Here is a 12,099-nt window from a genome sequence, read left to right as displayed (position 1 = left end):
TGCAAATTTCTATTTGGGGCTGAAATTTAGTTACTACAAACATCTAAATAATTCATGAACAAAGGAGTTGAAACATATATGCAGGAAAAATATAATCTAAAAAATTATAGTTCTTAATTGGTAATAGCTATTTGAGTTGCTGAAGTCTCATTTCTAAAGGGAAACTCTATGTTCTAACAGAATAAAGGCTCTCTTAAAGTCAGGGGAAAGTGTCTGAATGAAAAACTGGAATTCTGATTTTTTTACACAGACTATTTCTTGGGTTAATACAGGGGGTGCTCGGGTTACGACACAGCTCCGTTCCTATGACAGACCGTAACCTGAAATTTAGTATAGTGGAAACACACCCTACCCTAAGTTACTTACCTATCCTAACAGAGTTGTAAAATCATACCCTAGAACATAAAAACACAACTAAGTCACAGAAGAAGGAAAAGGACATAAATATACTGTACTGTAGCCTGACCAGGCGGTGGCGCAGTGGATAGAGTGTCGGACTGGGATGCCAAGGACCCAGGTTTGAGACCCCGAGGTCACCAGCTTGAGTGCGGGCTCATCTGGTTTGAGCAGAGCTCATCAGCTTGGACCCAAGGTCGCTGGCTCGAGCAAGGGGTTACTCAGTCTGCTGAAGGCCCGCAGTCAAGGCACATATGAGAAAGCAATCAATGAACAACTAAGATGTTGCAATGAGCAATGAAAAACTAATGATTAATGCTTCTCATCTCTCTGTTTCTGTCTGTCCTTGTCTATCCCTCTCTCTGACTCTCTCTCTGTCTCTGTAAAAAAAAAAAAAATACTGTACTGTAGTAACAGAAAATGACCAAAAATAAGTGATGCCAACTCCCTCACTCATATACGTGTTACTGTGTATTCTTCTACCTCACACAACCAAACATATAGTTCACCCAAGTAGTCCATAAGCAAGATGCTAACAGCTTAGCTGAAACACTCATGTCTCAATTTTTTTAAGTTTTTATTGGAGTGAGCATTGTAATCTCGAAACATTGTTATATTGTGACTGTTGTAACCTGAGGACCGCCTGTATTTGTAAAACACTTGGGACAGTGCTTAACTCATTTAAATTAAAGCATGGTATATGTATTAGCTGTCATTATTGTTATTTATTAACATAGATATATAAGTTCAATAAAACTTAAAATAATTCAGAGGAATAATAAAAATCAGGCTTTCTTAAATTCTATTTTTTGTGTCAAATTTAAAATAAAGAATATAAGATTTTTAGGCCACACATTAGATAACAGTACATTTGTTTTATATTCTTAAAATTAACAATAGTATCTGTTCTTTCTAGAAATAAACCAGTTTATAACGGTAACACTAGCATCAACAAATTTTAAGTTTTGGATGTATTGAGACTTTGTTTTAAGTCCTAGTTTTGATATCATTCAAAATCTCTCATAAACCTGTTTTCTGAAAAGTTTTCTATAATTTTTGGCTATTATTAGTACTAAGAGGTTAATACTTAGTCACTTTTTATATCCTACTTTAACTTAATATTCAGTGAACACCACATTTTAACCATGGTACAAAATCAGCATCTAATCTATACATCTAATATGCATGCTTTCACTTAATAGAGAAACTAGTTAAGAGTAATTTAAAACATTTATAGCTTTTGCTGGCAACGTTGATCTTTGAAACCTTAGACAAGATGGATTTCTGAAAGACTTTTAAAGCTTATTTATTTATTGAATATGTAATATATTCACATCATTGAAAATTTAAAAGGCAAAAAAACATATACAGTGAAAATGTCAAAGGAAGATGAGAACACCACTCAGTAACTGAAATAAAAAGACAAAATGGATTGTTTACTCTAAGGAGAGCTATGCTGTTTGGTCAGTTATATTCTCTCCTGCAGAGCAGAGGTCTCATTTTATTTATATAGCATAGGATTTGGGGGAAGCAGGATTACTCAGCGAGACTGTTGATTGTTTGGCACTCAGCAGTGTATTTACTGACAAGAATGTGTCCCTGACTGGTCAAAAGTGAGGAACTGACACTGGTTGGCTTATAAAACTGTGTTCATTGAGATGAGTTGTGGAAGATCAGTTAAACAGGTGTAAACCAGTGTTGGCGACTACTCATTACTGTGACAACAGAATGATCGCTTTTTTCCCCTAAATTGGTGGGAACTTTTTTTTTAAAGATTTTATTAATTTGAGGGCAGGGAGGAGCAGGAAGCATCAACTCATATTAGTTGCTTCTCATATATAACTTGACTGGTAAGCTCGGGGTTTCCAACCGGGGACCTCAGCACTCCAAGTCAACGCTTTTTCCACTGCGCCAGCACAGGTCAGGACTATGAATTTATTTTTATACATTTAGTTCTTTTTGGTACTCTATATCCACACATAAAGTTTCATTTGTAAAAATATATTTTTTAGAGCTCTTTGATGAATTAGTTCTTTCTGTACCCTTAAAGTTAGAAAAAAGTTACCGTAAATAAGTAATATGACATGAGTTAGGTTTAAAACAAATGGAAAAGTGATGCAGTGGTTTAAAGGAGGTGTTACTGATTTGCTACAGATTGTAGTTTTTTTTATTTCCTGTAAATATTATCAGTTAATATACTAGCCAAAATTAAGAATTTCACGCTTTTTTTATTACTCAATTTATAATACTAAAATTTTATTCTAAAAGAGTATCATAAGGACAAGCTGGAAAGTGCAGTGCATCTTCTTAAATCATATGATAAACATATTACTAATAAATTTATTTTAAATTCTGTCAGAAGGCTAAAACAAGGTTTGCTTTTTTTCATATCAGGCATGCCCATTTGTCATTGATATCTATGCAGACAAATGCAAACCAAGAATTAAAGCTGTTCATATGGAGCCATGCAGTGGGCAACTTGAGAAGGCCATTTGTAAATCTGCCCTTACCAAAGGTGATGCCAAAGTAATGGATGGTTATGAAAATATTATTGTCCATACTCATAAGCATGACACCTGGATAACTTCAGTCATTGAAAACAAGGTATCAGCTATGAAGTTGTCCTCATAACTGCAATGTTTACTAATATTGTCCATCTTCTTTCTTACTCTATTCTTGCACAGTAAATAGCCCGTTACGTTAATACTGTGTATAATAGGCAGCTATTTTTTCTCTTTAGATTTCTAATGTAAATTTGCCATGTTAATTTATATATACATATACTTAAATTACATATTAGATATTTATATATTTAAATAGAAAACCTCTTTTATTAAGGCATTTTACAAACTACAAAATAAAGAAAACTGATGGACAGAAAATAGAGAATCTGAATTTTAAAAGGAGAATTAAGCATGATGGCTTGCCCATCTATCACAGCAAAAATGTTATTTTAGCAAAATAATGGAGACAGTGACCTTGTTTCCATGCAAAACCCAGAGTGAGTTATTTTGTAAATTCAGTCAGCACCATTAACAACAACTACAAAAAAGTTGTTGTAACTATATTCAGCAAGCTTCTTGAAGTTGACTGATCTATCTTATATATAAACAGTACATTTGGTTTGGAAGAATTACATCTACTATGGATGCAAGGACAGAGCAGAAGCAGTTTTTTTAAAAATTCATCTTGATGTAAACCTTTTCAACTGTCATTTTATGTATGTTTTCTAATATCAATAATACATTAGAATAATATGTATATATAAATTAAAAATATACATTTTAAATATATGCTCAAAATTTTGTTATTAATATATATTTTTTTACTTGAAATAATTTTTTAATTTTCAATTGCAGTTGATATACAATACTACTTTAATTTCAGGTGTACAACCCAGTGACCACTCACCATGTAACTTACTAAGTTATCATCCTGATAAATCTAGTACTCATTTGATACTATACATAGTTATTACAATATATTGACTATATTGCCTATGCTGTATTTTACATTCCTGTGACTATTCTCTATCTATTTGTACTTCTTAATTTCTTCACCTTTTTCACCCATTCTCCCAACCCCCTTCTCATCTTAAAGAACCTTTAACATTTCATGTAATATGAAATGGTTTGGTGGTGATGCACTCCTTTAATTTTTTCTTGTCTCGGAAACTCTTATCTATCCTTCCATTTTAAATGCAAGCTTTGCTGGGTAGAGTGATCTTGGTTATAGGTCCTTGCTTTTTTAACATTTTGAATATTTACTACCAATCCTTCTTGGCCTGCATAGTTTCTGTTGAGAGATCAGCTGACAGTCTTGCAGGAGTTCTTACTGAATGTTCTTCCCTTGCTACTTTTCAGATTCTTTCTTTGTCTTTAACCCTCTGCATTTTAATTAGGATTTCCTTGGAATGGGCCTCTTTGGGTTCATCTTATTTGGGACTTTCTGTGCTTCCCAGACTTATATGTCTATTTCCTACACCAGGATAGGGAAGTTTTCTGTCATTATTTTTTCACATAGGTTTTCAATTCCTTGCTCTCTCTGTTCTCCTCCTGGCACCCCCAAGATGCAAATGTTGGTATGTTTGAAGTTGTCCCACAGGCTGCTTATACTATCCTTATTTTGTGGAGGAGGAGTCTTTTTTATTTTTGTGGTTCTGATTGGGTGTTTTCTGCTTCCTTATCTTCCAAATTTCTGATTTGATCCTCTTCTTCATCCTCTGGATTCCCTGTAATGTATTATTCATTTCAATTAATGTATTCTTCATTTTTGACTGGTTCTTTTTTATGTTTCTAGTACCATTTTTATGTTTATTATCTCTTTGTTGAGTTGATAGTCTCACTAAATTCATCTACTCTTTCCTAGTCTCACTGAATTCATCTACTCTTTCCCTAAGTTCATTGAGCATCCTTATAACCAGTGTTTTGAACTCTACATCTGGTTTGTTCTGTTCCTTTACTTGGGACATGTTTCTTTGTCTCCTCATTTTGGCAGCCTCCTTTGTTGGCTTCTATGTGTTCGGTAGAGCCGCTACGTCTCCTGGGCTTGGTAGAGTGGGCTTATGTAGTAGGTGTTCTGTAGGGTTCATTGGCACAGCCTCACCGGAGCTGGGCACTTCAGGTATACCTCCTGTGTGGGCTGTGTACACCCTTCTATTGTAGTTGAGCCTTGATTGCTGTAGGCACAACAATGGGAGGGATTTACCCTCAGCCTATGGTCTGCAAGGACTAGTTGGAACCAGTGTAGAGGATTTGCTGTGCAGGAGCCCAATCCACAGAGCAGGGCTTTAGCAAGGCTCTAGTGCCCACTGAGTTCATCCCTGAATGTATCTCATGTGGAGGTGGCTCTGGGGCTTCCTGGGAAGTGCTGGCCAAAGTTGGCTGCCACAGTTGTCCTGCCTGCAACCAGTTGATATGAGCTACAGAGAGGTCTGCAGATGGCTGCTACTTGTGCTGGGCTTGGAGGTGCCTCAGAGAGGTCAAGCTGCAAACCAAGGCTGGCTGCCACTGGTGTCAGTCCTGGGGCCACTTAGCAAGAGATTTAGGGCACTCCAAGGCCAGATTCTACTTGTTTGAGAGATTTTAGGAGAGTCTGAAACTTGAGCTAAGACAAACCATTCATATGGAAAAGCCCCTGGGAGCAGCTTGGGTAGGCCCACAAGTGGGGAGTGGGGGTCTCAGGGAATCCCCAAAGTGGGGCAAAGTGTTAGCCAGGTTGACAGAGACTCAGATATGGTGCCCACCTGCAGGGTTTTTGGAGAAGAGGCTCAGAAAAGGAAGAGTGGCCTCTGTCAGCACGTCTGTTTGGGAGAAAACTGCCCCTCCCGCCCTCATCCTAATGCCAGACAATTTAGTTCCTCCTTGAACATCCTTGGTACTTTTCTAGGTGCTGCCCTAGTGCTGGAGCTCAGGAGTGAGTCCAAGTTAAGTACCATGTGCAGGCCCTTCAAGAGGAACTGCCTGGGACTCCAGTAGCCCCGTGTCTCACTCAGCCACAATCGCTACTGGTTTTTACAGCCAAAAGTTATGGGAGCTTCTCTTCCTGGCACTGGAACCCTTGGCTGGAGGGCCTGGTGTGAGGTTCAGATCCACTGCTCCACAGGGGGGACTTCCACAGCTGAGATATCCCTTCCAGTTTTTTTCTGCCACCAGTGGGTGTGGAACCAGTTTGTTCTACCTCTCCGCCCCTCCTACCAGTATCAATGTGGTTTCTTTCTTTTATTTTTAACCTAATAACATCTTTTATTTAATCCAAATATCGGCATTTCAATACATAATAAAAATTAAAAATTCTGAATGAGACATTTTAAATTCTTTTTGGCATGTGAGGTCTTTAAAATTGGGTGTGTAGTGGCTTCTTCTTTGTATTCTTAGTTGTGGGACTTCTTTTCAACTATATTTCAAACAGTTCTGACTGGTTATGTAGTTTAGTTGTATTTTGATGTGATTGTGGGAAGATTCGAGTACCACTTTTACCTACGTGACTGACCATCATGACTGAGACCTCCTTATATTTATATATATATATATATATATTATTTTTTTCTTTTCACTAATTTTATTTAGATTTGGTAAATTTCACTCAGAGCAGCTATCAGTTCCTTTTTCAGTATGAGATGTCTGTGTGCATGTGTTGGGTAGAACCTTATATATTTTTTAAAAGCCTGAGATAATTGTTTTCTTTTAAAATTAGGAAATTAAATGTCTGGAGAGCTATAAAGATAGATTCATCAAATGAGTACAAAATATTTTAGTCTGTTACTGAAAGTCTTCACACAAACACAACTATTTTCAATAATAGACATCATGTTTTGAAGAAATACAGGCAAGAAAAAAATTTAGCTCAACTTTTTACACAAACTTTTCAGTATCAGAAATTCTGTAGACTGTCATTTTATCTAATTAAGTATATTACACTGTCCGGGACCCATTTTTATCAAGCCAGTTATTTCTAGCTTTGGCATCTTCCCTGCTATAATTGATATTGCACGCCAAGAGAATACATCCATAAATTCTTATAGTCAGAGATACCCACTTTTCTAGAAATTATAAATTTTTATAAAACCTTACTCAATTATAGCTGTTTGGTTTTTTTTCTAACTGTTGACTTGTTTCTTTTAGTTCCTGGGTTACATTTTCATTATTTTTATACCTACCATAAATTTCTTAAGGTGCTTAGGATTTGGCTGAGTATTGAGTCAGTGTGAATATACATTATGTGACTAACTCTCTCAGTCACAATAAGGACCACCAGAAAGTATAACATGGTTTCTGCTTTTAAGGAGTTCATGGGCTAGTTGCAAAGACAAAATTAATCCTCTCAAATGAGATCTGAGAATAATTAAATGTTAAATAATACAGTACTTTTGTATGTGTGATGGCTTTATTCTATTTGTATCTCTTGTAATTGATGTTTGTTTGGATTATTGAAGTTGGGAAGGATTTGGGATGAGGGAAGGGGACTGTGATGTGGGAAGTGAGTGGGTGGTATGGGATTTGAAGGATAACTAGGATTTAGATATTCAGAGAGGCAGTCTTTAGAAGCATGGGAAATAGTCTTAAGAGAAACATGAGACAGGGTTAATATGAAGTATAGAGGAAAGAGTGAGATATTCTGCTTTGCAGAAACAGAAAATTTTACTTGGAAAAGTATTAGAAAGATAAATAACATAGATAGAATAGGTCCAGATTGTAGAAGGTGGAGCAAAAATAGGTTTACAGTTGTGAGCATGAGAAACACAGAGTTATTCTTGTATTATTATTTATTAATTATTGTATTGATTTCCATACAAACAACTGAAAAACTGCCTTTGTCCCACCCTGTATATGTTATCTTGAAAAAGAGATAAAGGAATTTGGACTTGATGAAATAAGCTGGGGTCCCCTGCTAATAAATTAAAATCTTCAAATGGATCATAAAGATTAGAAAGCTGTCGACCTGGAATGCTGAGGTCGCCGGTTCGAAACCCCCAGCTTGCCTGGTCAAGGAATATATGGGAGTTGATGCTTCCTGTTCCTCCCCCTGTCTCTCTATCTCTTTTCTCTCTCTTTCTCCTCTCTCTCTAAAAGTGAATAATGAAAAAAAACACAAAAGCCTGACCAGGCGGTGGCGCAGTGGCTAAAGCGTTGGACTGGGACGCAGAGGACCCAGGTTCGAGACCCCAAGGTCACCAGCTTGAGCGTGGGCTCATCAGCTTGAGCCCAAGGTCACTGGGTCGAGCAAGGGATCACTCGGTTTGCTGTAGCCCCCTCGTCAAGGCACATATGATATGAGAAATCAGTCAATAAACAACTAAGGAACCACAACGAAGAATTGATGTTTCTCATCTCTCTCCCTTCCTGTCTGTCTGTCCCTATCTGTCCCTCTCTCTGACTCTCTCTGTCTCTGCCACACACACACACACAACCCCCCCACACACACACACAAAAAAAACCATAGTGTTATAAAAAAAAAGGAAAAGATTAGGAAGGTGATTCCTAAAATCCAGGATGTTTCCGTTTCTGCCCTCTGCATTCTAGTAGGATTGCACAGGTGGAAGGGAATCACTGCCTTACCCCAGTCCCTCTGCTCTGCCATAACTTATCATTTCTTAACCTTCCACCTCCTTCTTTTCCCTTAAGGAAAATTAAATTTGTTTCTTCAAAATGAGGTAGTAATATTTTAAGAACTTACACTGTGCCAGCCACTTTACAAATATTAACACATTGACTTCTCACAACAATCTAATGAGGTAAATATTACCCCCATTTTACATACAAGGACATTGAAGCACAGGGGTGTTAATTTGCAGAAGCCCACACAGCTAATTAATAGAAGAGCTAAGAAATGAATTTAGGTTGTCTAATGTTACACTAACCCCTTGTAGTCATTAGAGAGTGATTGCATGTTCTTTTGCAAAGGAATACTTTGACTCTTGTATTTCTCTCCTTTTTTAGCTCGTTCTACTTTTTTTTTTTCTTTTTTTTTTACAGAGAGAGTCAGAGAGAGGGATAGACAGGGACAGACAGACAGGAATGGAGAGATGAGAAGCATCAATCATTAGTTTTTCATTGCACATTGTGACACCTTAGTTGTTCATTGATTGTTTTCTCATATGTGCCTTGACTGCGGGCCTTCAGCAGACCGAGTAACCCCTTGCTCGAGCCAGCAACCTTGGGTCCAAGCTGGTGAGCTTTGCTCAAACCAGATGAGCCCGTGCTCAAGCTGGCGACCTCGGGGTCTCAAACCTGGGTCTTCCGCATCCCAGTCCGATGCTCTACTTTCTCTTATTCCTATCCATCCTGGAGGCTATTATCCATTAACTTAAGTACCACTTCTTCCATAAGGGCTTTCTTGCTACCCCAGGCTCAGCTAATGTTCCTGTATTTCTATAATGTCTTCTGTGTTTCTGTGACACCCTGTGAATATTTACAAAATGCTTTATAATTACCATTTTATTTGTCTATATTTATGAAAGACAGAACTAACAACTTATGAAATCTTGTTTTATAGTCAGATAATAAAGTGATTATTCACATCAACAATGAGCTAAGTAAAAACTGCATAAACAACAGAGGACTCAACATATTTGCAGTAGAAGTGGCACCCAAATCTACAATGGTAATGTATTGTTTTCTAGTTAAAGCCTTTTGTTTAGTCAATTTGAAAAAAAAGTCTTTGCTACTAATGCTATGAATAAATGTATATATGAAATGAAATAGAAAATTATATTAAGTCTGATATTTGTCATAGTCTCATCCTTTACTAGAAGATAGGAGACTTGGTTCTAATCTAGTTCTCACTATTTGGTTCAGCTGTTTCGACACATTCACTTAACCTCTCTGTTCCAATCTAGTATAACATTAATATATCACCAGTTCCAGGTATTTCACAAAGTTAATGTAAAGATAAAATGATGTACATGAAAGCACTTTTGAATATCATATGGAAATACAAAGTATTAATAGTAATAAGAATTTTGATAATTCAAAATACTTGTATGTACATTATTTAGATTTTCTAAGGTAACCCAGAAGAGAAAATGTCTCTGAGCCTTAGATAACCAGCTAACTCAAGAGTCAGTATAGCTGTGGTTCTGGGGTTAGCAGAACTCTGCGCTTCTGATTTAGCCAGGGTTCAAAGGCGGGACCGATCAGTAGATGCTGAAACTAGTCTGGTGAAGAGAAAAAGGAAAGAGCTTTCTAGTCTTACTTTTTCTTTCTCCATGCTATCCATGAAATCCTAAAACAGTCTAGAACAGGATAAAGAAAGATGATCTTTCCCATTATCCCAGTGAAGATTTTAGAAAATGGTGTAGGTAATGAGGAAAGGATATTTACTCTCCTTTCTACCACCCCCCTTTATCCACTATCATCACAACTATCAACTTTCATTTTTTATTTTATTTTTTATAGTTATTTATTTATTTATTTTAGAGAGGAGAGAGAGAGAAGGGGGAGGAGCAGGAAACATCAACTCCCATATGTGCCTTGACCAGGCAAGCCCAGGGTTTCAGACCAGCAACCTCAGTGTTCCAGGTCAATCCCTAACCACTGTGTCACCACAGGCCAGGTCACGACTATCAACTTTTATATTAGAGTAGAATTTAGGATGGATTATCCTGTTAGATATCACATCTAACAGATTGCAGGTAAAATTTATATGTACAGGAATACTTTTTACATAGGGTCTAGAAATGTCTTATTCAAAAATTAGACCAAAATAATAATATGGAAAAGGAAAATAAAAGCTTTCTATTTTTATATGCAGGTTTGTCAACATGTAATGCCTCTGAATGAACGTCAAGAATGGATATATTATTGTGTGTATTCTCTTATATCTTAAATACTATTTTTAGAAAATAATTCTACTTGAGACTATCAAACGAAGAAGAATTATTTCAGGTTTAGTCTGTTATTTGTTGATCAACTAAATACTAATCAATTTAACTGATATATGTAAATAATTTATTTAATTTGTATACACTAACATTTCCTGCTATATTGTATACTTTATTATTAAAATATAAATAATTTTTTAATGTATGGCCTTATTTAATGGGAAATTGGGCACATTTTACTTATGAATAGTAAATCAAAATAAAATTATAGTTAAGCTTTTAAAAAATAATGCTCAACAAATTCTACAAAGTCCTATGCACTTTTGATTTATTCATCAACAACAAAAAAAAGTTAAAATAAAATGTAAATTGGTCAGCTGCAGTGCTTTGTGTGATCTCTTTGGCTCTTTTGACATCCCGTCCAGGTAACCTGTGGGTTTGGGACTCCTTGTCTGTGCCTGTGCAGTCACAGGCCTGTGGCTGTGGAAGGACCAGGGGACCTTTTGGGCCCCTTTTTCCTGCTGCTGCTGTTGCTGCTGGTGACACCCAGCCTCTGCAATGCCTGCCTCCTCACTGGTAGCCTTTGCTTCCTGTGCGTCTCTTGAGCTTTGAGCCAGTGCCCTCCTGCAGGGCCCTGCAGGTGCCGTAGCCCCAGAACCATATTCTGCCATTGCCCTGCAGTGGAAGCTACAATGTGCCTGAGAACGTGCTGGCAACCGTTTGGCAGGAGGCTAAGAATGGAGCAACTGGCGTGGGTTTAGATGTTGAGTTTACTTCTGATGGGATTCCTGTCTTAATACATGATGGCACAGTAGATGGGGTGACTGATGGCAGTGGTCAGTCTATGATTTGACATCTGAACAAATTAGAAAGCTTAATGCTACAGCAGATCACAGATTCAGAAATGATTTCCCTAATGAGACACTCTCTTCTCAGGGAAGCCAGCACAGAGTGTCTGAACCAAAACCTCACAGTCTTCTTTGATGTCAAAGGTCATGCAAATATGGCTATTGATATTCTAAAGAAAATGTATGTGGAGTTTCCTCAGCTATGCAGTAACAGTTTCATCTGCTCTTTCTGGCCAGACATTATCTATAAGATGAGACAAACAGATCACACAGTGAGAATGACTTTAACGCACAGACCTGGAGTCTTAGCCATACAGGAGATGGAAGACTGGAAACTATCCATGATTATGGTAATGGACATCTGCTTGATTGGAACATGCCGAATATCTTGTGGCACCTGTGTGGAATTTCAGTTTTTTCCATGCAAAAGGGTTTTATATCCCCAGACTACTTGAAGCTGTGGTCAGCTAAAGGCAGTCATGTTGCTGCTTGGATTGTTCATTCCTTCGATGACAAGAAGTTACTGTGAACCCT

The 12,099-nt window shown here is 37.2% G+C and overlaps 1 protein-coding gene and 1 pseudogene across 3 annotated transcripts in view; both read left to right on the top strand.

Moving 5' to 3' along the window:
* Positions 1 to 11,113, top strand: part of EFCAB7 (EF-hand calcium binding domain 7) — a 46,669-nt gene extending 35,556 nt beyond the window's left edge. For 2 of the 3 annotated variants that reach the window (XM_066268989.1, XM_066268987.1), the window contains 3 exons: positions 2,791 to 3,000; positions 9,391 to 9,498; positions 10,648 to 11,113. In XM_066268989.1, the coding sequence (XP_066125086.1) occupies positions 2,791 to 3,000; positions 9,391 to 9,498; positions 10,648 to 10,722 (393 nt within the window). In that variant the 3' untranslated portion in view covers positions 10,723 to 11,113. The remainder of the gene's footprint in view (positions 1 to 2,790; positions 3,001 to 9,390; positions 9,499 to 10,647) is intronic. The other variant, XM_066268988.1, reaches the window with a different exon arrangement.
* LOC136330012 (glycerophosphodiester phosphodiesterase 1 pseudogene) lies at positions 10,960 to 12,099 on the top strand (annotated as a pseudogene).

Source organism: Saccopteryx bilineata, chromosome 3 (genome assembly GCF_036850765.1).
Source record: "Saccopteryx bilineata isolate mSacBil1 chromosome 3, mSacBil1_pri_phased_curated, whole genome shotgun sequence".
NCBI classification, from domain to species: Eukaryota; Metazoa; Chordata; class Mammalia; order Chiroptera; family Emballonuridae; genus Saccopteryx; species Saccopteryx bilineata.
Note: the sequence above shows the minus strand (reverse complement) of the source record. Positions and strands in the feature narration are given on the sequence as shown.